At 44.8% G+C, this 27939-nt stretch overlaps 1 protein-coding gene across 5 annotated transcripts; it reads left to right on the top strand.

Moving 5' to 3' along the window:
* Positions 1 to 8: 8 nt before the first annotated feature.
* TOX4 (TOX high mobility group box family member 4) lies at positions 9 to 27939 on the top strand. Of its 5 annotated transcripts, none has more exons than XM_026720529.2 (9): positions 9 to 431; positions 7014 to 7082; positions 16655 to 16897; positions 18901 to 19164; positions 20317 to 20592; positions 21315 to 21395; positions 23780 to 24484; positions 25913 to 26076; positions 27542 to 27939. In XM_026720529.2, exons 1-9 carry the CDS (start codon positions 426 to 428, stop codon positions 27603 to 27605), a joined length of 1872 nt encoding a protein of 623 aa, XP_026576314.2. In that variant the 5' UTR covers positions 9 to 425; the 3' UTR covers positions 27606 to 27939. The 5 variants fall into 5 exon arrangements, with proteins under 5 accessions (XP_026576314.2, XP_026576313.2, XP_087774193.1 ...); XM_026720528.2 differs by having other exon boundaries at positions 20314 to 20592; XM_087918067.1 differs by lacking the exon at positions 20317 to 20592.

The following is a 27939-nucleotide window of genomic DNA, read 5'->3' as shown; positions in this document are numbered from 1 at the left end:
TTGGCTTTGACGTCACATCCGGCAGCTTCCGAAGGCGGCGGAGGCGGCCGTTGTAACGTGTCCCCCCGCCTTTTCATTGCCCTTCGAGGCATCGGGACCTCTTCCCGTTCGCCGCCTTAATGGCGCCTGAGGGGAATTAAAAACCTGTGGGGAGGGAGGAAACCTTTCTCCCACATCGTACCTCCCGCTTTCCCAACCCGGCTTCTTCTCGACCCAACGGTTTCCCTGACCATAGAGGACAGGAAGGCGGGGTGGGGAGCAGAAAGAAAGGCAACGTGGGGCGGAAGTGATGCGTTCCCAGCCGTCGCCAGGGTGGGCGGCATCCATTCCGGTTCCGGTCTGAGCCTAGAGGAAGAAAGCAAGGGGAGGGGGAGAGTCTGGTGGGGTCTCCCCACCCTCTTCTTCGCGGCTCCGAAGCGGCGGCCATGGAGGTGAGGGGACGAGTCGAACCGCCTGTCTGCCGCGCGGGCTGGGAGGCTGTGGCTGCCAAGGAGGAGGAGGGCCGGGCGTGGTGGTGGGGATCTTGGGATGAGGAGGGGCTGGCGTAAATGGAAGCAGAGGGGCGCGATGTGGAAGGCTCCGCGCGCTCTTTCCAGCCCTTTCCGATGTTTCCTCTCCCACTCCGGGGATGCGGGCTTTGCAACTCCAGTGGTGGTCCTCAGTCCGCCCCCCTGACCCTATCCGGTGGGCAGGTAGGGTTCTCGAAACGAATCGATTGGTGGTGGCCGTTGGGGAGCGGGGGAGAAAGGGGTTTTGCTCTCTTTCCGCTGTTTGGGTTCCCTTGATAGCGCGAACACGTGTCCATGGAGGCCCTGTGTGTATGTATGTATGTATACGTATACATATACATATATATATATAGAGAGAGAGAGAGAGAGAGAGAGAGTTCACCGTGACAAGAGATTTTCTCTCTCTCCCTTCCTTTCTATTGTAACCTGCCTACCTATCAACCATCTATCATCTACCTGCCTACCTATCGTAACCCACTTGTCTGTCTGTCTATTATAACTAATCTACCATCTATCTATCTAATATCTATTGCCTATCTAGCCATCCATCCATCCATCTATGGCAGGCGGTGTCGAACTCAAGGCCCACGGGCCGGATGCGTCATGCTCTGGCCACTCCCACCCCTGGTTTAGCAAAGGGGAAAAAAGTTGCAATACGTCACATAACGACGTGTTGTCGTGAGTTTGACACCCTTGATCTACGGCAGGGGTGTCCAACCTTTCACCTTCCCTGGGCCACATTAGAAGATGAAAATTTGGTTTGGGCCGCACATAAAATAAAATAACAGTAATGATACCTGATCATCCAAAAAAACCATAGAAAACATAGTTAACATATTAAATTTATTTGGCAGCGGGGGCAGAAGCGCCGGCGGCGGCAACAGCAGGAGGTGGCGCTCTGACAGCGCCCACCTTTTCTGTTGCTGCTTGGCCTGGCGCTCGCCTCGCCCCGCCTTGCGCCTGCCTCTCCTCCTCCTCGCTGGCTCTGGCACGAAGGTTGGGGTGGACACTGGGCCGCATTACGAGGTGACCTGGGCCGCATGCGGCCCGTGGGCCGCGGGTTGGACAAGCCTGATCTACGGTGTATGTATGCATGCATGCATGTATGTATGTATATATTCAAGCATATATCATCCATCTAATCAAGCATCTATATTATCTATATTATCTAATCAAGAACCTATCCTCTATGTTATCTATCATCTGTCTTGTCTGTCTCTGCTTGTCTATATAATCTATGTATCTAATCAAGCATCTATCATGTATCTTTGTCTAATCTATCCACCTACCTACCTAACACAGTGAACTGTTGTCTTCTGAAGTCTTCTAATATATTCGCTGTGTCAGACAAACTAGAACATTTGTCTGAAATGGTATAGATCAGGGATCTTCAAACTTGACAGCTTTAAGACTTGTGGACAACTCACAGAATTCCTCCTCCAGTCATGTTAGCTCAGGAAATGTGACAGTTGAATCCACAAGTCTTAAACTTGCCAAGTTTGAAGACCCTTGGTATAGGGCTTCCTGCCTGAGTAGGGGGTTGGACTAGAAGACCTTCAAGGTCCCTTCCAACTCTGTTATTGGGTGGGCATGGACGACAGCAGATTCCCACAGCTATAGTGAAGTGCCTTGCTGCACACAGTTATTTGTCTCTCTTACAGCTTTCACTTCCTTGCTCTGGATATTTCCCATTTTGAAGGCTAAAATAATGGGAAGGTAGTACAGGTAATCCTCTACTTACAGCCACCATTGAGCCCAAAGACTTGCTCAGTGAATTTTGTCCTCTCTTGCCACATTTGTTAAGTGAACCACTGAAGTTATTAAATTGGTAACCCGGTTGTTAAGTAAATCTGGCTTCCACTTTGACTTTGCTTGTCAGAAGGTCGCAAAAAGTGATCACATGACACTGCAACCATGATAAATATAAGCCAGTTGCTGAGCATCTGAATTTCAACCCCATGACCATGGGGATGCTACAAAAGGTTATTAAGTATGAAAAATGGCTGTAGTTCACTTTTTTCAGGGCCATTGTAAATCCGGATGGCCACTAAATGAACTGTTGTAAGTCGAGGACTACCTGTATTAGTTCTGGGAGGCTAATAGCCTCCTTTTGCCTTCTTGACCTACATTGGGGGTAGAAAACTCTTGGGGAGGGATGAGATATGGGTACTTGAGGGAAAGAGAATAGAGGAAAAAAAACTATATTGGATCAGAGGCACGGCCAGAAAGTTTCAAAAGATAATGAGAGGGAAAAAAAATAGCTTATCCTGAAAAATGTGATGGAAATCAGCATGAAAAATACAGGATATAATGATTCTCAGAATAAGAATATGTTCAGGAACCAAGCATAGCTTAATCCTATGCAGTGGAAGCGTATCCATCCTAATACAGTATTATGGGGGGATAATCATTACGGACTGAGTATGTGAAATTTCAATCCACTGTTATTAATTAACATGGAAAATAAAGCCTTGGTGTGATTAAAATTCAGTGGTTTTCAGTTGTAGCCATTTTTTCCCCTGCTAGGGCTATTCATAAACTTTTTAGGGCTACAATGGAATTAGGCTAAAACTCCTGTGGAATTTTCTGACAATGGTTAAGAAGGAGCTCACTTTCCATCTGAAGATGTCTCCAATCCTTTGTTCAATTCTTTTCTGCATTTTTATAAAACCACAATCCAGCTTTCTATTCCTGCTGCAATAATGCTTCCAGGATTATTGGGTGTTCAGATAGAACGTTGGATATTTAAACTTTCCTGTCAGATGAGAGAAACTGGATGGATTTTGTTCAGGGATCTTTTTACTCCCTAGGTTAAGATGGACAGCACTCAGCTCTGTATATGGAAAATCCCTGTGGTTTATATTAATCCCCAGAAGTTCTTCTACATACACACAATGGAGTGCTTCATTGTTTATTATTCTGTAACATATGGTAGCCTTTTGTTATATATTTGTCCCAGAGCCCTGGTCTTGAATTTCTGCGTGTCACCTTTTGCAAAGAGGGAGGAGTTATGAGCTCCATTGTACCTTGAACCCTTCCACATATATGATCTTCAGTGAAGCTGTGCTGAAATAGAATATCTTACTGCATGAAGCACAGTTCATGTTATTGTGGAACACTTGTTTCTCAGCTTGGGAACTTGAAGATGTATGAACTTTTTAGTTAACAAACGATGGCTGGAACTGGGTATGTCTAGTTTTGTGAAAAGAAGGACTAGAGGTGACATGATAGTTCTAAAATCTCAGGGGCTGCCACAAAGAAGAGGGAGTCAAGCTATTCTCCAAAGCACCTGAAGGCAGGACAAGAAGTAATGGGTGAAAACCAATCAAGGAGAGAAGCAACCTAGAATTAAGGATGAATTTCCTTTCAGAACAATTAACCAGTAGAACAACTTGCTTCCAAAAGTTGTAAATGCTCCAACGCTGGAAGTTTTAAAAAAGTGATTGGACAGCCATTTGTCTGAAATGGTATAGGGTTTCCTGCCTGAATGGGGTTGGTCTAGAAGACTTCCAAGGTTCTTTCCAACTCTGTTATTCTAATAATTCTAGTTGACGTTCATACATCTAGAAGTTGTATGACCCATGGCAAAAAAACAGAGGTGGGCAATTAATTTTCCAAGGAATCACATGAGAAACTGGTCCTGTTGTTGAACTAAGAAGTCTATGAATGTACACAAGCATGCCCGCACATAAACTGGAAAAAAAAAATCCTAAAACCAGTCACCATCAAAGTAAAATCAATCTATGTGAGCCAGACAAGAGCTGCATGTGACTCGGGAGCTGTAAAATGCTGTAGAATATTTCTGACTGGCATCATAAATGTGAATTGCATCTCCCAGATAAGATAAATTGTCATTTATTTAATTGCTTGAAACTGAGTGCTACCTCTGACATGCAAGGAACTCCATACACAAAAACATTCAAAGCCTCAAAAGGCTTCTGAACATCGTTGGTGGCAAGATGGTTCACAGTAAAACCTTTGCCAGCTTCTGCCGATTGTGGTTACTTCTTGTTCTGCCTTTTTCTTTTCTTTTTTCTTTTCCTTTTCTGTTTTCCTTTTCCTTCCCTTTCCTTTCCTCTTTTCCCTTTTCTTCTGCAGCAGTTCTGAAACTTCCTAACTGCATATTGAAGGGCTTCTGTGTTCAGCTTCGTGTCTTTGAAGCAAGCAGACTCAGCAGGTTTTGGAAGACTGGCAACCTGCTGAGATTATGCAGCAGGGGCTGTTCAAAGAGGAGGTTTCATCCTGTTGTTGGTTTTTCTGAATCAGTAACAGCCCCACTCCCACCCATCTGTGCTACTAGATTTTGATAAGCTGCTCAGGTTGCAGAAGTTAGCAGCAAAAATGTGATTGCAAGCTTCGTATGCACTCATTCAGCTCAGCAGCTGTTTGTTTTTCCCCCCTTTGGCTGGTGATCCCATGCTTTGGATTCCTGGAATTTGGCTTAATTGATGTTTCCTGCGGAAGTAAGCAAATACTATAAATATAATATACTTGTCCTCTAAAAATCTGTAGAGATTCTCAGCCATCCAGGTCATGGTTGTCCCCAAAGGTGTTTTTTTCAGGAGGCAACTGGACTTCCTTGGGTTTTTTTTTCTTTTGAAGACCTCTTGCTTCTCATCCAAGAAATTCCTCTGAAAATTGTAGACTACAGGGTCCAGGAGCATGACTTGGATGACTCCGAGGACACAGGTAAACCTCCAAGGGCTTCAGTGAGCCTCTAAAAGGATGCAAATGACCAGCTGTCTGCGAGGAATATAAATCTTTCCCTTCCCCACCATCATGTCAGACCTGAAGAAGCTTCTTGGATAAAAAGCAAAATGTCTTAAAAACAACAACAAGAAAGTCTAGTTGCCTCCTGAAAAAGCACCTTTGGGACTACCTGTCCTCTATCTCAGTGGCCCCCAACCTTTTTTGTGCCGCGGCCCGGTACCGGCATCACAAAATCATCCGCGGCCCGGTACCGGCATCAAAATCATCCGTGGCCTGGTACTGGCATCAGCATGCATGGCAAGGCGAGCTGAGCAACCAGCCAGCCAGCTGTCTCCCCGCTTCTCCCCGCCACCTTCAACTCCTCCTTTGTACCTTGTGTCGATGGGCTTGGAGCCGGCTGGGATGGTGTCGCTCGGCTCGCTCTTGCCATGCGTGCTGAAAGAATCTCGCGCCTTAGTTTTGTTTGAGAGCCGCCCCTCCCTCGATGAAACTAAAAGTGGCGAGGATTCTTTCTGTGTACCCAAACGCTACTTTCTACCCGGAAAAGCTCACCGGAAGCACTTTTTCATCAAAACAAGATGGCGGCGCCCAGCAAACCGGCGGCCTGGTAATTGTTCCCGGACCCGGTACTGGTCCGGGACCGTGGTTGGGGACCCTGCTCTATCTCCACAAAATGTCCATGAGTTATAAAATCCTTCCTGGCGAGCCAAGCTTTTCAACACTGTCACATTCCACTGAGGCTTGTGATAAGAGAAAGACCTTGGACAGCCTTTGTATGAGTAGAGAATCCATATTAACTCTTCATGACTCACACTTTCTGAACGATTCAAAGACAGCAACTTATCAAAGGAGTATCATTTCTGATGAAGATTCTCAATCATCCAGTCAGAGATGTCTGAAGGTTGTCTGAAGATTGAATCATAACAGCTGTACCAATTTGGGTCCAGTTGCCATGATTCAACCTTCAGTCTATTTTTTTCACATTCAGTTGTCAGTGCTCTTGAGTGGTGCGGTGGCCTAGAGGTGGAGCTCTCGCCTCCCAGTCAGGAGGCTGTGAGTTCAATCCTAGGCAGATACTTCCCTCTCTGGGCACAGTGAGAATATATCTGCTGAACAAAACTCTACATTGGCAACAGGAGGGGCATCCAGCCAGTAAACACTCAGGTCCATTCAGTTGCCCAGATTCCACCCTGCAAGGAATTATGGGGTCGTTAAAAGAAGTAGTTGTCAATGCTCCTATGCCAGTCCCTGACTGTGTTCTACATCCCACTGTCATTGCAGTATTAAACAAGGTTTGTTGAATAGGTCAGAGTTGGGTAGACTCACCTGTTATGCTAAACCACACTTCTAGACCAAGACAGCTGGTTCACACGTTTTGCCAAAGTCAAGTAAACCATAGTGTGGCTCAACCTAATGTCCAGTTGTTGCCTCTTAATGCAAGGTTCTTCAAATTTGGCAATGTTAAAATTTGGAGGGACTTCAACTCCCAGAATTCCTCTGCAAGGAATTCAAGTTTGTGGAACCCCTGGCTCCGTGTACCAATTTACACTTTCGTAAAGCGCCACAAAAACCCTGCATGATCGTCTGACTCGCCCCTTGGAGAAAAAAAGCAGTGAATTCATTCTTGGGGTGGTGGGGGTTGGGTTGGGAGAACAGCTCTAAAACTGCAATAGGTTTCATAAACTTCTAGCTATGCAAATATTGTGGCTTTATCCCAGCTGCTTTTGTTGTGTGGCTGGTTTAAGATAAAAGGGAAGAGAAACTGATTGATGATGTTTTCCTTTCTCTCCTAAGTTCCCCGGGGGAAATGAGAATTACCTGGCTATCACAGGGACGACCCACCCTTTCCTGTCAGGGGCTGAGGTGAGATGGCAACTGGTCTGGGGTTTTGCTTGCACAGACTGTGGGAGGGACAGCGGGGCGGCTCTGCTGCATGATTGGACTTAGAGTCAAAGGGACTATTTGTAATTTAGGGTGCTGCAAAACGATTTGCATGCCGAAGGCTGCTGATTTAAGTTATCTGATTTTAAACTTCAAAGCCAAGCACTTTCAACTGGACAACTTTCAACCGTTATCAGTTATTGTGAGTTATTATCAGTTATTGGTTATCAGTGGAGATGTGGAGCAAGTGGCCAGTTTTAAGATTCTGAGTGTTATCATAAAAGAGGACCTGACCTGGGGCACTCATATTGCAGAGCTTGTCAGAAGAGCCCAGCAGAGATTATACTACCTGAGGCTTCTCAGAAAACAACAACTGAATGAGAAACTGCTGGCGACCTTCTACCCCTGTACCATAGAGAGCATTTTAACTTACTTTACCTCTGTATGGTTTGCCAATTGCACAGTGGCAGATAGGAAAGCACTCCAGAGGGTTAACATTGCCCAGAGGATCATTGGTTGCCCTCTCCCCTCTTTGGAAGAGCTTTATAGCTCCCACTGCCTTAAGGAAGTTCAAAACATTCTTAAAGATCCATCTCATCCTGGGCACCTTTTTTTTGAATTATTACCATCTGGCAGACGGTACAGGACAAGGACAAATAAGGCTGAAAAACAGCTGCTATCCCAGGGCAGTAACTATGTTGAATTCTACTATACAGTACTATAATGCAATATCAGGGGTTTTCAATTCAATTGCATAGAACATGAAGGATGTGTGTTTTTGTTTTATTTTTTTATAGTTATGTATGATAGCATTTAATTTCGTTGTAAAAGATCCAATAACAATAAAGTACTACTAGTAGTAAAGCTGATAGGCTTACATGTGGTTGGATGCTTAGGGATGTAACTTGGCTTGGAGAAGACCCTTCTACTTGATCTCTTCTTCCAGAAAAAATCTGAACGGTCATTTTATTAATCCACATACAGCCCCAAAGACTCTGAATCTGGTTGCTGTTTCAACCCAGCTTATGAAGTCAAATGCTTCTCACATTCTTTTACCATGCCCTTCATAATCTCATCTGCATATATTTTCTTTCAAACCCACAGAAAACTTACCTTTTCGACGCACGTGCTAGGTCTAAATCTAGAAACCACACTTTCCTGATACAAGGGGAAGGAGGGTGTTTTTTTTCTTCATTGACTCAATAAAACATAAACTCACAACAGAGGAGCCTGGGTGACATTTCCATAGAATTAAAAACTTCCAAAAAACCACAAATAAATTCCAAGCCAAAAGACCCTGGCGAGATGAAGGAGCAAATGGGAAGTAATGGCTGTGCTGTGGATAGCAATAGCACTTAGACTTATATATTGCTTCTTAGTGCTTTTACAGATTCTCTAAGCAGTTTACAGAGTCTGCATCTTGCCCGCCCAACAATTTGGGTCCTCATGTTACCAACCTTGGAAGGATGGAGGCTGAATTAAGCTTAAGCCTGGTGAGATTTGAACTGCCAAAATGCAGTCAGTCAGCAGAAGAAGCCTGTAGTACTCCACTCTAACCAGTGCTTTTACAGCTTTCTCTAAGTGGTGTACAGAATCAGCCTATGGTGCCCCCCGCCAACAATCTGGGTCCTCATTTTACTGACCTAAGAAGGATGGAAGGTTGAGTCAACTTTGAGCCTGGTGAGATTTGAACTGCCAAAGTGCAGACAGCTGGCAGTCAGCAGAAGTATCCTGCAGAACTGCACTCTAACAACTGCGCCACTGCAGTTCATGTGATGGATTCCCTCTCTGCCCTTGCTCAAAGCACAGTTCCTTTATTTATTCAGGGTCCACCCAGGATGCTGCTGCTGCTGCTGCTGTAGTTTTGGTTCATTAGTTCCTTGGTTCTCCAGCTTTTAGTCTCCTCCTCTTGTCAGATTGGTTCTCTCTTAAGTGATTATATTATTTCAGGATTGGTTAATGCATGTCCTGCAACTTGGCTTGGAAATGACCAATTTCCAAGAATGGTGTTAAAATGCACATTAGAAGATCATCCCATCTAGTCTTCCTCAACTCCTTGCCTTCAGTGCCATGTTTCTTCCAAGAAAAATGTTGTTTTTGAGGTCATAAGTGGAGGACTATCTATAATCTCCGACTTGCAATCGTTCCATGTAACACTGGGGGTTGGGGGGAGGGGGAGGAAAGAGGAACTTACAATTGGCCCTCGCACTAATAAGTGTTGTAGCATCCGCACAGCCAAATCTCTACTGCTTTAAGGCAGGAGTGTCAAACATAAGGCCTATGGGCAGGATCCGGCCCACAATGTGATTTGATCTGACTTGCAGGGCTGTCCTGGAAAATGTAAGGAGCCAGCTTATGTTGCTTTGGCCCGGTCTACCCAATGCAAAGAGGAAACATCAGTGTAGTTTCAGCCTGGTCTACCCAATACAAAAAGAAAACATGCCAGAAGTTTGGTGAGTGGTGTTAAGCTGGGTTGGCCACGCTCAGTAAGTGGTGGCAAGCTGGCTAAACCTACCAGTGGGCCATGTCCCCCCAGCCCCCCCAAGATCAACCACAGCCCTGATGTGAGAAGCGAAACGTCTTCAAGGAAAAACAAAACACAAGGTCCAGTTGCCTTTTGAAAAAAGCTGCTTTGGGATCCCCCCCAGATCAGATGATCAGAATTTGGGCACTTGGTAACCCACATGTAATTTATAAAATAGCTTCCCGGGGTCCCCTGATCATAATTTGAGATGTTCCCAGCTGACTTCCGACAAGCAACATCAATTTGGGGGGAGATGCTGCATTTACTTAACGACCAGGCAATTCACTTAACAGCTGCAATGGTTCACTTACCACCATGGCCAAAAAAAGAAGTTGCAAAATCTCACTTCATTACCTTGCCTTACAACGGAAGTTCTAGACCACCTAGTAAAGGACCATGAGCAATTCAGCTCCCAGCTACACTTTGACCAGCAATTCAGTCAAGTTGCACGGTGAACAGGACCTCTCTCTGTCAAACGTCTCAGGCCTCCTACAGGACAACAATAATACATCATAATCTGTAGAAAGTCTCAGTCATTTAGGTCATGGTTGTCCCAGAGCTGCTATTTCAAGAAGCAACTGGACATCCTTGTTTTTCTTTTGAAGATGTTTTGCTTCTCATCCAAGAAGCTTCTTTAGATCTAACTGGATAGTGGAGAATGGAAGGTTTTAAATTCCATGCAGACAGCTGGTCATTTGCATCCTTTTTAGAGAATCATTGAAGCACTTGGAGGCTTATCTGTATTCTGGACCTGGATGACTGAGACTCTCTACAGACTTCTAGCTCTACAATTTGGGATGAACACCCTTTGAATGATGTGGGAATAGGAATGGATTTCCAAAGGGAAAGTGGCAGACTATAAGAACCATTAGTTAACTACTCAGGTGACCCCGAGGACACAGATAAACCTCCACAGGCTTCAACAACCCTCTAAAAAGGATACAAATGACCAGCTGTGTGCAAGGAATATAAATCTTACCATTCCCCACTATCCTGTCAGAGATGAAGAAGCTTCTTGGGTGAGAAGCGAAATGCTTTCAAAAGAAAAAAGGAAGTGGAGTCCAGTTGCCTCCTGGAAAAGCACCTTTGGGACAATACATTATATATATATATATATATATATATATATATGTATGTATGTATGTATGTATGTATGTATGTATATGTATATGTATATATGTATATATATATGTAAATGTAAATGTAAATATAAATATAAATTATATTTATGTGTCACCCGTCTCACTATTGAACGACTCAGGGCAGATGGATAAGAATAGAAAAACTTTTTATCAGTAGTCTGTAGGGGAGTCAAGAGAAATATTTTGGAAGAATGTTGAATTCTTCCAAAGAATGTTGGACACCTGGGGAGTTTTTATATACATGTTGATGGAGTTTGTATGACATTTGCTGAAATATTGGCATTTTACTTGTTTCGTTAAGTCTTGCTAATATGACACATGGCTAATAAGTAAAGAGAATAGAGGTTGGTGAAAACATAGAATACCAGTTCTAGGTAAATGGCTAAAGATGGCAAGTAGTCCTTGACTTACAACCACAATTGAGCCCCAGATTTCTGTTGTTAAGTGAGTTTTGCCCTGTTTTATTACTTTTCTTGCCACTGTTGTTAAGTGAATCACTGCAGTTAAATTAAATAACCTCGTGGTTAAGTGAATCTGGCTTCCCCATTGACTTTGCTCGCAAAAGGGAATCATGACACCACAACGGTAATAAATATGAGTCACTTGTCAAGCATCTGAATTTAGATCCCTGCGACCACGGGGAATGCTACAATGGTCATGAAAGGCAATCACAAGTCACTTGTTTCCACCGTCATTGTAACTTCAAACAGTTGCTAAATGAACTATTGTAAATCGAGAACAATCCGCAAAAGATGCAAATGCAAGGAAGCACCTAGAGATGTAGGAGGGCCCATTGTCTTGGCCTGTCATACAATTGCCACGCAGGTCCAACGGGCAGACCGATTCCTTGTATGAGTATGTCCGATTTGCATAAGAAGCCTGTCAGTTGCTCTTCAAGACTGAGCCAATCCTGAAATGAAGGCATCATGACCACAAACAGGAACTAATCTGAAGAAGAGGGAAGCCAAGATGAGCATATGTAAGCACCAATAAAGAAGCGGGGTTTTACGAAATGCTGGACAGCATCCTGGAGTCATAAGAGGAAATAGAACTTTCCCTGCCCCCTAAATAAGAAGTCATTTTACTTATTGCTGCACTCAAGTTCATCTTCTCATCTCAGCCCTATGTTATATTTCTTCCACTTTCTGCAACCAGCTCACCGGAATTTTAAGAAGACCATTTAACTTGAACTCAAGCCTGGTAAATTTGCTTATATGATATTCTCCCAGGGCTTTTTAAAAAAATTTTTCCTGGTGAATTTAATTCATTATTTCGTCCATGTAAAGTTATTGAAGCCTGAGCAAAGTAGATTTAATTCAGTTTGGTTTCCTTTTCTTTGTTCACCACACTGACTTAAAAAGGAAATGAGCCTGCCGGGAGATTTTTGCAGATGTTGGGTTATAAATAGAGCTAGAAAAGTTTAAACCATCTTTGATAAAAATACAAAGTAAACCAAACTCACCCCAAAACCTTGGAAAATAATGTGACCTGATGAAATGTTTGTATTGGCTTGTTGATTTTGACTTTATAAACTGTCTTCTTAGTAGCAAATTACAGGCAGACATTATATAATAGATTTGGGGGCTATTGTAAAGAAACCAAATAAATTATATTGATTTGGTTTTTTACAATAACATCCAGTCCTTAGCTTTGGGAACCCTTCTCTGGGTCTTAATATGAAGGGTAAAATTGTTTCTTCCAATTGAAGGAAAGGTCAAAAGACCCCTTCCCCTAAAAATTTAGCATCTATTAAGAAATTCTTACTTTAGCTTCGCAAACATTTCACAATCTGTTTCTAGAACATAAGGGATAATGAAACTGCTTGGTTAGTAAAACCTTCAGGAATGTTTGCTCTGATTAAACCCGAAATATAGTCATGAGATAACTTAATTATATAGAAATAAGGAATCCAGGGGTATCAAATGCTGGAAATTTTGCAAATGACGATTATGCTAAAATATATGCGTAACTGGCAATGTGTGAAAAGCTAGCACTGTATAGAATGCCTAGAAAATCTATCGAATGTTTTTAGACTAAAGACTAAAACATACAAAGAATGATTGCTGGAATTATGTATGTCTAGTTTAATGAAAAGAAGGACTAGGAGTGACAAGATTGTAGGGTTCCAATATCTGAGGGGCTGCCTTAAAGAAGAGGGAGTCAGGCTCTTCTCCAAAAGCACCTGAGGGCAGGACAAGAAGCAATGGATGGAAATTAATCAAGGAGAGAAGAAACCTAGATAGAACTAAGGAAAAATTTCCTGACAGTGAGGACAATTAGCCAGTGGAATGACTTGCCTCCAGAAATTGTGGGTGCCCCGTCACTGAAAGCTTTGAAGAAGAGCCCGAACTGCCATTTGTCTGAAATGGTTGGCCTAGATGACCTCCAAGGTCCCTCCCAACTCACTATGCTATGCTATGCTACACAAGAGAAGAAAAACATGGATCCATTTATTTATTTATATTCTGCGTGATCATTCAAAACAACAAAAACCAAGTTCTGTCTGAAATGGTATAGGGTTTCCTGCTTGAGGGTTGAATTAGAAGACCTCCAAGCTCCCTTCCAATTCTGTTATTCTGTTAAATGCTTGCCTTATTTTAATATGCTGTATAATTTCCCTAGACATTGTATATATATAAAATACTTAAGCATTATTCAAAATGATAAGAACTATTCAGACCAAGTATGAAAAGAGTGTCCTGAAATTAACCTTAACCATAATTAGCAATAGCACTTAGACTTTACCACTTCACAGTGCTTTACAGCCCTCTCTAAGCAGTTTACAGAGTCAGCCTATTGCCCCCAACAATTTGGGTCCTCATTTTACCCACCTCAGAAGGATGGAAGGCTGAGTCAACCTTGAGCCTGGTGAGACTCTTAACTGCCAATTTGTAGGCAGCGGGCAATCAGCAGAAGTAGCCTGCAGTACTGCATTCAACCACTGAGTCACCACAGCTCATAAATCTAAAACTATTCCTTTATGGAAAAGAAATAGATGAACATAAAACAATGCAAAATAAAGTACAGGACTTTCTTACTGGGAGAAAAAAAAGAAAAGAAACAAGCCAGTATTGACCTACTTATTGCAACAAAGAAGGCTAGAATGTCATTTTAAACTGAATATTTTATACTATGCTGGTTTGCCTTTTTGGCATTATGTTGAATCCCTAGGAAACATGTGAAATATTCAGCTTTTCATATTTGGATGTCTCTTTTTTGGCCTTCTGCAGGTTCTATAAATTGCCGAGTTTCACACATTGATGGTAACATATATACATATTTGTTGAATATAGGGAATGAAGGTGGATTGGTCTTTTGGCTGGTCCTAGGGGGATGGCTTATGGGGCTCATGAACAAGTAAACTTATAAAAATGTATTGATTAAGGCAGTGTTTGTCAACCTGAGGAAATTTCGAACCTGTGGACTTCAACTCCCAAAATTCCCTGAAGAATTCTGGGAGTTAGAGTCCACACTTAACCAAACTGAACTGAATTCTGGGAGTTGAAGTCCACAGGTCCAAAAGTTCCTCAGGTTGACAAACACTGGTTTAAGGTCTATAGAGATTCTCGGTCATCCAGGTCATGGTTGTCCCAGAAGTGCTTTTTCAGAAATTAACTGGACTTCTTTGTTTTTTCTTTGAAGAGGTTTCACTTCTCATCCAAGACGCTTCTTCAACTCTGACAGGATAGTCAGAGAATAGAAGGATTTATATAACAGACTTTTAGATATTTAATTTGGGATGAACACCCTTGGAATGGTGTAGGAGTAGGAATCGATTTCCGAGTGGAAAAAAAATTGCAGGCTACGGAAACCAGGAGCAGTACTCAGATGATCCTGAGGACACAGATAAACCTCCAAGTGCTTCAGTGACCCTCTAAAAGGATGCAAATGTCCAGCTGTCTGCAAGGAGTATAAATCCTTCCATTCCCCACCATCCAGTCAGAGCTGAAGAAGCTCCTTGGATGAGAAATGAAACGTCTTCAAAGAAAAAAACAAAAGTCCAGTTGCCTCTTGAAAAAGCACCTTTGGGACTGGTTTAAGGTGGGACCTTTACACAGGCTTAGTAGGTGTGATCCCCATGTCCTCCTCCTGCATAAAGTCTTTTGTAATCTCTACTTCAGTGTGTTTTCATGGGGCATTGCACACCGGGCGAGTCCAACTTTCTGGGCTAGCAGAATAAAAATGTAAATAATAATCCTTGATTTATGAACGTTTGTTTAAGTTACAGCACTGAAAAAATGACCTGCGGCTGTCACAGGTTCCTCTTGGTCACATGAACAAAATTGGGCTGCTGGACAACAGGCACATATTTACAACCGTTGTAGTGTCACGTGATCTCCATTTGTGACCTTCCCAGGGTGCTTTTGACAATGAGAGAGTAGGGGGAGAAGTCATATTTGTTTAACGATGGCCTGATTTGCTTAACGGCTGCAGCAAAATAGCTCATAAACTTGTGTGTAATTCTCTTTTAAATGCATTGCTTCATAAACGAAATTCCAATCCCAATTGTTGTATATTGAGGACTATCTATATGAGAAAAATAAAGTAGGACTTGGTGCTGTTTGATAAAGGCTTATATATGTATTTGTAAGGCCTGAAATAGATTTAATATTAATCTGTCTGAATGTATGTCTCAATATGTGGATCACCTTTACCCATATCTTTAGTTCCTTGTTTTGAAGGATTTAGGGAATTGGGGATGTTGGAAATGAGGAACTAAATGTCAGCAGTACATGCTAGAATAACGTTGAAATATTGAGATAGAAAGGAGGAGAAACTGCCCCAGTTGCTACCGTGTTTCCCCGAAAATAAGACTTGGTCTTATTTTCTTTTGGACCCCAAAATAAGCACCAGGTCTTATTTTTGGGTGATGTCTTATCTGCTTAACTTAAGACCACTGCTTACTTCAAGCATACCTCCCACACCCCAACACCTATCGCATCATTGCCCGACATCTGCAGCCCCTTGTGGCCAGACGCAAGGCTCATTGCACCATTGCCACCGCTCATGGCAGGAGGCTGCGTGGCGTGTTGTGCACACAAACAGCAGCACCAGCACAACAAGCCATGCGGCGGCCTGAGAGCGGTGGCACCAGCACGATGCATCACATGGTGTCTGGCCATGAGCCGCTGCAAGCAGCTGCAGAAGAAGTCAGGCAGCGGCACAACAGGTATCGGGGATGGGAGATCTGGCTGGGACAGTCCTAACTTAAGCGGGTGTATGAGGCAGCTCCATCCTCCCACCCTCACCCTAGCTTGGTTTTTATACCTGCCCCACCTCATACAACCAGACAATCAGGGCTTAACTAGGGCTTATTTTTTGGAGGTAGAGCTTATATTAGGTGTAGGTGTGAAAATTGGGCTAGGGCTTGTTTTCTGGGTAGGTCATACTTTCAGAGAAGTACGGTATGACAACGCAGAATTCCAAAAGCCTCATGTTTGTGGGATTAGGGCATATAATGTAACGTTGGACAGTGGGTTGGAGCCACTTTTGACTACTTGTCCATTGGTCCTCATTGTAATGTGATTATTGTATAAGCTCCTCATGTTTGCTATGCTCCAAATTCTAATAAACCTCTGGATCCTAAAAGATGCTTTTACGGTGTGTTGTCTGTTCAATTTCTAGTAAGTACAGCTTTGCTAATCGATTTCCCCCCTGAGATCTATAATAATGATAGTAATTTTAAAAATGTGAACGCAGCTTGACTTTTTTTTTTTAAAAAATATTTATTTAGAATTAATCAGCTCACAGTTGAAAACTCCTTTTTTGTCAAGTTTCTGGGGGATACTTACTCGTCACAGTAGCCATGTCTGAATTAAGTGTGCAACCTAACCCGACTTGAATTAAATTTTCCTCCTTCTCTCTCTTTTATTTCCCCCCTCACACAGACTTTCCACACGCCAAGTCTAGGGGACGAAGAGTTCGAGATTCCACCCATCGCCCTGGACGCCGACCCCTCCTTGGCTGTTTCTGATGTGGTTGGGCACTTTGAGGACCTGGGTGACCCCGTGACTGCCCCCGATGCCACATTCTCAGCCCAATATGGGGTTCAGGCCCTTGACATACCTGTGGGCATTAGCCATGGTCTTATGGAGCAAGGGGGCGGGCTGCTGAGTGGTGGGCTAGCCATGGTAAGCTAAACATCATAAGAACTAGTTTGGAGAGGTCGAACAAGTGGAAGGGGAATGTAGTTTTCTGTTGCTGATTTGATCGCAGTTTATTCATTTAGGAAAGCTAAACTGAATGCTGGTTGACACTGTCTTTCAGCAGCGTCGTAAGTTTAATGAAACATAAAACCAGTGATTAAAAGGTGGCCTTTGCCCTCGTGTGAAGACCCTCCGCTTGCACAAAGGAGGCTGCATGCACGTGCATGCCGATTTCTCCCGCAGCCCAAGTTTGAACAAGCCACAGCGAGGGGTGGGCTGTTTGGGGTTCTCAGGGGTTCGGGAGAGCCCCTAGCTAAGATTCTGCGCAGTTCGGAGAACCCGCAAATCCCACTCCTGGCTGGCCCTGCCCACCTCGCCCTTCCCTTCCCAGGAATCCCTACGCGGCCCGTTTTGGATGCAGGTAAGTGCAGGGCGCAAGTAGAGGCTTGGGGAGGGTGAAAAACGGGCCTCCTGGAAGTTCAGGAATGCTGGAAATGGGTCCATTTCTGGCTTCCAGAGAGCTTCCAGAGCTTGGGAAGGCTGTTTTTGCCTCCCGGAGGCTCAAAGAAAACCTCTGGAGCCCATAGAAGGCAAAAACAGTGCAGGGGGCTGACTAGGCCACGCCCACCATGGCCACACCTAACCAGCAACCAGGCAGAGAACCTGTTGCTAAAATTTTTGAAGCCCACTCCTGGCCTCAGCCTGGTGCTATTTACTATTTGGTGTAGCACCTCAAATATTGCTTCACCATGGTGTTAATCTGGTTGGCCGCACCTTTCCTGCTCAGTTGAAAACCCGAGCTAAGGTCCTGGGAAGGAACCAACTGATTGAACAAATTCCCTCCAGAACTTTAGTATAAAATGGACACCTCCCCACCCCCCCAATCTGATATGATCCTTCTCGGCAATCCGATGAGATGGTAGATGTGGCTCAGACACAGCTTTGTGAGTTTGTGGGCAGAGGACACTTGGTAATGGGTCGTGGCATGCGGAGTTGGGGACCCCTGTATTAGATGGACCTCCTTAGAGTAGGGGAACTTGCTCATTCCCTGCCTGTCTTTCAAACCTGTCAAGATGGAATGGGAAGATCTAATATTCCATCCCACTCCCCATCTCCTGACCATCAGTGGCTTATCTGTCCAGCATGCTAGTGAGGAGAAAAGTTATTTCATTGTGATACAGGAAATGGCACAGCCAAATTTCTTTCACCAAGCTTTGAATCATTCCAGGATTTCCGAATGTATGCTGTTCATTTTAATATTTTTAACTTTACTTTTAGTTTGGTTTTGTTAGTGCCTGTTTAGAAAGTCAGGGCACAAACAGAATACAGGTAGTCCTCAACTTACAACAGTGAAATGGCTGTTTTTCACAGTAAATGACCATTGCAGCACCCCCATGGTGACGTGATTTACTTTCGGATGCTTCACGGCTGGTTCATATTCATGATGGTGGCAGTGTCCCAGGGTCATGTCATCCCCTTTTATGACCTGACAAGCAAAGCCAAGGGGCAACCCAGATTCACTTAACAACCGGGTTACTAATTTAACAACTGCAGCAATTTGCTTAACAAATGTAGCCAGAAAAGTCGTAAAACGGGGCAAAACTCACTTAACAAATGTCTCACTTAGCAACAGGGCTCAGTTGTGGTCATACCTCAAGGACTATCTATAAACGCATCATAGGGGACTCCTGCTGGTGTATGTATGTGTATATGTATGGGAAACCCCAATCAATGTTTGTGGAGATTCTCAGTCATCCAGGTCATGGTTGTCCAAAAGATGCTTTTTTCAAGAGGCAACTGGACCTCAGAAAGTCCAGTTGCCTCTTGAAAAAAGCACCTTTGGAACCTCCAATCAAGTTGAGTCTGCAGAGCAGAGGTGTGAACAGCTGAGCAACCTCTGGCCAGGAAGCTAATGTGGCACCTAGCTTCATAGCAGAAGGTGCCCTTCCCTACATCTGTGCTCTAAATTGACTTCACCCTTTTTCTAGGACTTGGATCACCCCATGGGGACCCAGTACAGTGCCAGTCCGCCTGTCACCATTGATGTGCCTATGACCGACATCAGCACTGGCCTCATGGGGCATGGGCAGCTGACCACCATCGACCAATCAGAGCTGAGCTCTCAACTGGGGCTCAGCCTGGGTGGAAGTTCCATCTTGCCTCCTGCGGCCCAGTCCCCCGAGGAGCGGCTTACACCCACCCCTTCACCCTCCAATTCACTGCAGGAGGAAGAGCCAGAAGAAATCAGGCGGGTGAGTTTTGGGCAGCTGGTTTTGAGATGTGGAGAATTTGAGGGGTGTCCTCAATGCTCTTTGGCTGTTTTCTTGCAGATATTTCATTACCCAACGAGGTAAGATCATTGCAAATTCTAGCACAGGTGATGCCCAGCCTTGTGTAACTTTTGAAACAGCCCAGCTGTTATCTATAGATATTTTTAATCATCCTGGTCATGGTTGTCCCAGAGGTGCTTTTTCCAAAAAGCAATTGGACTTTCTCGATTTTTGTTTATTTTAGTATTTGAAAACATTTCACTTCTCAGCCAAGAAGCTTCTTCAGTTCACATAAGTAAGAAGGACCTCAGAAAGAGTTTGAATAGAACACGGTTTCTCAACCTTGGAAACTTTAAGACATGTGGACTTCAACTCCCAGCATTTGCTGGCTGGGGAATTCTAGGAGTTGAAGCCCAAAGTTGTCAAGGATAGGGATACTGGAATAGAGGCTGTTGCAAACAAGATCCAAAATAAAATCTATTCCACCTATCCACAGTTATAGGCTCCATCTCTTTCTGAATACAGAATAACAGAGTTGGAAGGGACCTTGGAGGTCTTCTAATCCAACCCTTGCTGAGGCAGGGAACCATATACGATTTCAGATAAATGGTTATCCAGTCTCTTTGTAAAAACTTCCAGTGTTGGAGCATTTACAACTCTGGAAGCAACTTGTTCCACTGATTAATTGTTCTCACTGTCAGGAAATTTGTCCCTAGTTCTAAGTTGCTTCTCTCCTTGATTAGTTTCCACTCATTGCTTCTTGTTCTATCCTCAGCTGCTTTGGAGAATAGCTTGACTCCTTCTTTGTGGTAGCTCCTGAGATATTGGAACACTGCTATCATGTCACCCCTAGTCCTTCTTTTCATCAGACTAGACATATTTAGTTCCAGAAACCGTTCTTTATATCTTTTAGGCTCCATTCCCCAAATCATTGTGGGTTTTCTCTGCACTCTTTCTGGAGTTTCAACATTTTTTTAATAATATGGTGACCAAAACTGGATACAGTATTCCAAAGGTGGCCTTACCAAGGCATTATAAAGCAGTATCAACACTTCTCATGATCTTCATTCTATCCCTCTGTTTATGCAGCCTTGGACTGCATCGCTGACCTTGTTCATCTTTGCCCCATAGCAGGTTTCTGTCACCAAACCAGCCCCACCTGTTTCAGTGGCACCCCTGCCGGTGGTAGCACCCACGGTTGTGCTGGACATCGGGAAGAAGCAGAAAGCGCCCAAGAAGCAGAAGAAAAAGAAGGACCCCAACGAGCCTCAGAAGCCCGTCTCTGCCTACGCCCTCTTCTTTCGGGACACACAGGCGGCCATTAAAGGGCAGAACCCCAAAGCCACCTTCGGCGAGGTCTCTAAGATTGTTGCCTCGATGTGGGACAGCTTGGGAGAGGAACAGAAGCAAGTACGTCCCAAAGGGTTTGTTGCGCAGAGCGGTTATAGGGGTGGGATGCATACCCATCACCAAACTTCAGCACCAAGGACAGCACCCCAGAGAATCCGTCCAGAGCCCTCAAAAAAATGGTCCTTCTGCATTCAAACTTTGCACAAAATTTGAGCCAGAAAAATCAATTCAGTTGATCAATGAAGTTGATAATTGGCAAGAATCACATTGAGGAAGGCTAGCTGGTCCTTTAAGGAGCAGAAGCTTGGAAGTTAGAGCAATGTTTCCCAATCGTAGCCAAACCAAAGACGTGTGGACTTCAGCTCCCACAATACTCTGGCTAGCAGTGGAGAATTCTGGGAATTGAAGTCCACAGATCCTAAAATGGCAAAGGTTGGAAAACACTGCATTATGGGATTTCTTATAAAGATGTGTACATGTGAAATAACCACTTCCTCCTAAACTCCTAAATCTGAGTTCCATGTAATTCTTAGAGCAGAATTGGATATTAAAATAGAGGATTTTTTTCCTCAGCTCTTTTTGAGCTGGCGAGTCACAGACTGGCAACTTTTAAGACATGTAGACTTCAACTCCATCATAGGCTGACTAGGGAATTCTGGGAGTTGAAGTCCACCCAATCTTACAAACTGCTGAGGTTGAGAAATACTGTTGTAAGGGCTGGTAAGTGAACACCTGAGTTGAAGACCCAGTCTGCTTTTTAATTACCATCTCTCCTTTTGTAGGTGTACAAGCGGAAAACAGAAGCCGCCAAGAAGGAATATTTAAAAGCGCTAGCTGCCTATCGGGACAACCAAGAGTGCCAAGTAAGGGGACATGACCTCCTCCTTTTTCCCCATCCTTGCTCCATTGAGACCTTTCTCTTATTCTATTTGCCTTCCAGAGAAGAAAGGAAGAGAAGAAACCTCATTGGACCTGAGATTTCATTTTCACTGAACTGCCTTTGCTGATAAATGGTGTCTCTGTAGTACAGGGGTGTCAAACTCCATTTCATTGAGGGCTGCATCAGGATTGTGTTTGACCTCGGGGGTGGGGGGTGGAGTGGGCATGGCCAAGGGTGGGCGACGTCACTCGTGTGATGGACCGAACACTCAATGAAAGCAGGCTCTCGAGTTCCATTTCCGGCTGTGATGGCCTCCCGTGGCCCTCCCGAGCTCTGTTTTCACTGGCAGAGGCACCACGGCACCGCCTTCGCTGTTCCCAGGTTGGCCCCATGGACCAGATCTAAGTACCCCGCAGGCCGGATCTTGTCCCTGGGCCTTGAGTTTGAAACCTCTGCTCTTGTATTTCAGAAGGAAAGAATTTACCTGATGCTTTTAGTTAGTTAAGAAGCAGAAGCTGGAGGCTTTTATAACTGGAAACAGTACAGAGAAGCTTTCAATCATTAAATGATCTTTTTTCTGTGTGTGTGTGTGTGTGTGTAGGAAATTCATGATGAACCACAGATCCAAGAAAGATGCAGACAACGCCTGTCCTTTTATAAGTCGGCTTGAAAGAGAACTTATTTATTTTATTGGATTTTATCTTTGTTGCTTTTATAAGTAATTCAAGGCAGCGAATATACATTTTATTCCTCCTTCCTTTTTTTCTTAACAACAACCACCCTGTGAGTGTGTGGGACTGAGAGAGAGGAACTGGCCCAAGGTCACCTAACTGGCTTTCATGCCTAAGGCAGGACTAGAACTCTCAATCTCCTAGTGATTGGTCCAAGGCCACCCAGCCAATTTTAATCCCTAAAAGAGGACTAGAATTCACTGTCTCCTGGTTTCTAGGCCAGCACCTTCACTGCTACACTGGAGTACAGACTGCTGAGGATTGCTGTTGCAAACATGAGAGGGAGTATCAAAAGGGTTGGCTGCTTGTCCCCCTGCTCTAATGTTCTTCCCTCTTTGACATTTTTCCAGTTGCAAAAGAAAAATAGCTAAATAGTTTGGCATAACTTAAATAGCTTCAGGAGGCTTCCCAGTTTTGCCTAATACTTGAGAATTTAAAGTACAAACCACCCACTCGGGTAGATGTCACAAACCAGAGAATAAGAAGCCAACCCTCTCACTGTTACACAAACTTTGCTGGCTAAACAAATGCAAAGCCTTTTTGCACTCGAATCGAAAAAACCAGAAGCACTGATTCCAGGTTGAAAGGATTAGCCAGCGACATCACCGTTGCCCTGGCAACACCCAACTGGGGACTCCTTTCATGTCCCTGTCAAGGAGCTGAAGCAAATGACAGGAGCTCGACCCTATCCCACAGCAGCTCTCGGGTCTCAAACGCGGGATCGCTAATTTCCTGACAGCATTCTAACCACTCGGGCCGCCATGTTCCTTTTAGTGCAAAGTTAAAAATGCTAGATTGCTACAGATAGGAGTTGGAGTGAGTGCTCTCATTAGAGCCTCATACTGTCCTGTTTCATGTAAACAAAACTATTGAGAGCCAGTTAAGTCTAGTGGTTAAGCATCGGACTAGAGTTTTTAATCTTGTCATAAGTCTGAAAGCCAGCTTGGGTGATTTTTGGACCAATCATCAGGAGACTGTAGTTCTAATCCCATCTTACCCAGGAAGGTCAGCCGGGTGGCTTTGGGTCAATCACATCAGGAAACTGAGTTCTAATTCCATCTTAATCAGGGCTGTCAAACTTGCAGCCCGTGGGCCAGATGCGTCACATGCTGGCCACGCCCATGCTCAGTTTAGCAAATGGGAAAGTCGTGATAAGTCATGTGACGACATGAGTTTGACACCCCTGACCATAACCATGAAAGCCAGCCAGATGAGTATGGACCAGTCCTCTCTCAGCCCAACCTACCTCACAGGGCTGTTGTTGGGACAAGAAAAGGAGAAGAGTATCATATATGTTCTATGTTGAGTTAAGTTTTAAGGTAACAAAAACAGGATTTGAAAAAAATCAAACTATATATGTTTTTTTCATTCCCCTCCACCAGCAGTTAGAACTTTGTCTTTTGTGCACTTTGGTAAACTCAAGGACATTGTGTGGTTTCCAATGGCCAGTTATGTCAGGGACAGTTCACACTTTGCTTCCTTAAACTTAGCCTGCCTGCCACATTTCCTGAGATCTTAGGAGGAAAGCACCAGGTGGTCTTGTTTGGGGAGCTGGGTCAGAACATCAGGACAGGGAAGCATACCTACACACATTTGGCCTGTTCTTGAACTGTGTCCCCGATTTTGTCTTCTCTAGACCACGGTCGAGACAGTGGAGGTGGACCCAATTGCCTCTCCTTCAGAGCAGCCTGCCCCTGTTGTGGAATCGGCTTCTCCTCCGGCTCCGGTGCCACCCAACCCTCCAGCCTTGGAGAGTCCGCCTCCCCCACCACCTCCTGCTATTGTTCCCGCCCAGCCTACCGTGGTGGTGACCTCCAGCACTGGCCCCCAGTCGGCTGGCCAAACCAGCATCACCAAGATCATCATTCCCAAACAGATGCTGCCATCCTCGCTGGCGGTCACGTCGCAAGGAGGTGTGGTGACGGTGATCCCCGCCACGATGGTGACCTCCCGGGGGATCCAGCTGGGGCAGCTGCAAGCCGGGACAGGAACCACCCAGATTGTCACACGTTCAGTTTTAGCCGCGGCTGCTGCGGCCGCCTCCTCCATGCACCTGCCACGGCTGCAGCCTCCCCCTCTTCAGCAGATGCCTCAGCAGCCCTCCACCCAACCAGTCACCATTCTCCAGCAACCCCCTCCTCTTCAAGCCATGCAGCAACCTCCTATGCAGCAGAAAGTGCGCCTCAACCTCCAACAGCCCCCGCCCCCCCTGCAGATCAAAATCCTGCCTCCGCCGGCCCTTCAGATCCAGCCCATTGCTCTGCGGACAGAAGACAGCAGCCCTGAGAGGACCAGTACTGAGCTCCAAACATCTCCGGAGCCCATTGATGTTGTGCCGGAGGTAAGGAGCCATGTGGGAGGAGGGGGAAAAAAAGAGCATTGGAGTGAATAGAAGAATAATAGAACAACAAAAGTTGGAAGGGGCCTTGGAGGTCTTACAGTCCAACCCCATGCTCAGGGAGGAAACTACACCATTTCAGATAAATGGCTGTCTTGCCTCTTCTTAAAAACTATGCTATCGTAGAAACTCGACTAGCTAGAGACAAAGAATACCATTGGACCAAAAGAACAAATAAAACCTTGTGGAGGACCAGTAAAACCACAAATCACATACATCCATGCCAGAACCTTCATCATAATATTTCAAATCCAACACTCGAGTACTAGATGCCTATTTAATCAGGCTATTTGATTTGGTATACCTAGACTGGAAGAAATACTTACAGTTTTCTATGAGATTTCAGCTGAACACTGATTCAGGATTTTTACTCACTGGTACCATATAGAATATAAAATAACAGAGTTGGAAGGGACCTTGGAGGTCTTCTAGTCCAACTTAGGCAGGGAACCCTACAGCATTTCAGACAAATGGTTATCCAATCTCTTCTTAAAAACTTCCAGTGTTGGAGCATTCACAACTTCTGGAGGCAAGTTGTTCCATTGGTTAATTGTTCTAACTGTCAGGAAATTTGTCCCTAGTTCTAAGTTGCTTCTCTCCCTCATTACTTTCCATCCATTGCTTTTTGTCCTGTCCTCAGGTGCTTTGGAAAACAGGTTGACTCCCTCTTCTTTGTGGCAGCCCCTGAGATTCAGAACACTGCTATCATGTCTCCCCTGATCCTTCTTTTAATCATATGCCCAGTTCCTGCAAGTGTTCTTTGTTGTTTTAACCTCTAGCTCCCTGGATGTGTCTTGAACCCTGAGGTGGTTCTTTAACAAGGGAACTTTATTGGCATAAACCTTCTCTTGTCAAAGAGGGTGGAATGGGAAATGACTTTTGGCCAGTTATTTTCTCTCAGCTCAACCCACCTCTCAGCATTGTGATTGTTGCGGGGAAAATAGAAGGAGAGAGGAGTATAATGTATGTTCACTGCTTTGACTTATTTTACAAAGTAATGAAGGTGGGATAAAAATCTAACAGAGAAATTAATAATAACAATTAAATCAGTGGAACAACTTGCCTCCAGAAGCTGTGAGCAGTCCAGCACTGGAGGTTTTTTAAGAAGAGATTGGACAGCCATTTGAAGTTGTGTATGGTTTCCTTGCCTAAGCAGGAGTTGGACTAGAAGACCTCCAAGGTCCCTTCCAACTCTGTCACTCTGTCAATTAAAAAGGCCAATTTAATTGGACTGGACTGGGGAAAAGGAGATCTCGGCCTCTTTTCTTCCTCCTTCAATTTGCAGGACTGAAAAGCCTGTGTTTTCTGTCCCCCGCTCTAGCTGGCTTGTTGGCTAAATCTCAGAAACTTTCCCTCCTCTTCCTCTTGCAGGTCGAGTCTCCAACGCAAATGCATGTGGAGCTAGTGTCCGAATCGCCTGTGGCCATGTCACTCCGCCCTCGCTGCATCCGTGTGGGCTGCGACAACCCTCCAGTGGTCAACAGTGACTGGGACAACGAATACTGTAGCAACGAGTGTGTGGTGAAACACTGCAGGTGGGTTTGCTTAGAGCAGGGGTGTCAAACTCAATTTTATTGAAGGCTGCATCAGGGCTGTGGTTGACCTTGGGGAGGCTGGGGGGGAGGCGTGGCCAACTGGCTGGGTGTGGCCAGCTTGATGCCACTCACTGGGTGTGGCCAACTGAGGGACTGTGGTTGTGACCGAACCTTAGCAGAAGCAAGAAACAGATTCCTTGTCACAAAAAACCCCAATATATTTACTCTTGTGAATTAATTGCATTCACCCACCAAAAAGTCCAAGCAAGAATCCTGCAAGGAGTTAACTGCAGCAACAGACCTTATCAGTTCTTTGAGGATAATTGCAAGGCGGTGACCTCCCAGCCGAAAGGCTGCAAATTAAGTTCTGGCAAGCAGTCTTTGTGGATGAAACACAATGAACAACATCTCTAGAAATGCAGAACTGTTGTCTCCTATGACCACCACTCCCTTTCTTTCTATTTATTCCCCAGCCAGGGAGGGGCCATTCAGCGTCCACGTTTGCTTTGCCTCCCGAGTTGACTCCTTGTCCTTCATTGCTCACCTCTCATGCATCTCCTCCCCACTCATCTCACCCTCCAAAGGTAGCGGCTGGGAAATGTCGAACAGCCCTGGCTCTACCTCTGTGTCCGACGCTAAGCACCCATCAGAACCTTCCCCAGGCTCCAGAACTGGCCCAAGTTCTTCCGTAACCAACTCATCGTCCAAGTCCAGTTTTGCTGGCAGCTGGCGGGCCACAATAGTGGCCAGCTTGATGCCACTCCCCAGACTGCTGGCATGTTTCCTCTTTGCATTGGGTAGACCAGGCTGAAGCGACATGGGCTGGCCCTTAAATTTCCCAGGGTGGCCCCACGGGAGGGTTCTGACCACCTCGCAGTCCAGATGTGGCCCACGGGCCTTGTGTTTGACACCCCTGGCTTAGAGCTCCCGCTGCGGTTCTTCTCAGAAACACAGTGGAAAGGAATTTCTCCTGATTTAGCCATGCTGGTGCCTAAGTCAGAATCCAGTACAGATAGTCCTCAACTTAGGACTATCTGTAGCCCCAAATTTCTGTTGGGAAGTGAGACATTGGTGTAACATTGAGCCTTACCCCATTTAATGACTTTTTTTGCTACAGTTGTTAAGTGTATCACGCTGGTTGATAGGTTAGGTAACCTGGTTAAGTGAATCAGGTTTCCCCATTAACTTTGCCTGTCAGAAGGTCACAAATGGGGATCACATGACCCTCGGGACCCAGCAGCGGTCATAAATACGAGTCAGTGGCCAAGCATGTGGATTTTGATCACATGACCTTGGGGATGCTGGAAGAGTCATAACTGAAAATTTTTCCAATACCATCGTGACTGAATAGTCACTAACTGAACCATTGTAACTCAAAGACAACCTGCAGATTAATCTTGTTTGAGTTTGGTTTTCTGACATGTACCCCTCTTTTTCTCTTTCTCTCTCTCACACACACACACAGGGATGTGTTCCTAGCTTGGCTGGCCTCCCGCAATTCCAACAACAACGTCGTTTTTGTGAAATAACACCCCATAATAATAACAGTGCTGGGGAGAGAAACCACACACGGTTTTGTGTTGCCATGCACATTTCTGCCCAAAAGGACGACGACCAAATCCAGAAAGAAGAAAAATCTTGCCATTGCAACTCTGAGGGTGGGAAGCCGGTTCTGGACATCTTCTCCGCTGAAGACCCATCAGCAAGAGGAAAAAAAAAAAAACCATCCCTTTTGGAGAAGGGTGTGAGGAAGAAAACTGTGGGGTGGCACTGCCTTTCCCCTCCCCCCTCTTTTGTATACACAAAATCTCTTTTAATAATGTTTCTCTTGATGGAGCCATTAAAGCTGGAAGAGGAATCTCA

The sequence above is a fragment of the Pseudonaja textilis genome, chromosome Z (assembly GCF_049901715.1).
Source record: "Pseudonaja textilis isolate UNSWEBS1 chromosome Z, rPseTex1.2, whole genome shotgun sequence".
NCBI classification, from domain to species: domain Eukaryota; kingdom Metazoa; phylum Chordata; class Lepidosauria; order Squamata; family Elapidae; genus Pseudonaja; species Pseudonaja textilis.
The sequence above is the reverse complement of the archived record's forward strand: the minus strand, read 5'-3'. Positions and strand labels throughout refer to the sequence as shown.

Excerpts from the sequence above, each read along its gene's own strand:
- TOX4 (XM_026720528.2), top strand. Across the intron at positions 7,083-16,654 it reads CTTTCCTGTCAGGGGCTGAG|ACTTTCCACACGCCAAGTCT; the intron begins GTGAGATGGCAA and ends CCCCTCACACAG. Across the intron at positions 24,485-25,912 it reads CCATTGATGTTGTGCCGGAG|GTCGAGTCTCCAACGCAAAT; the intron begins GTAAGGAGCCAT and ends TTCCTCTTGCAG.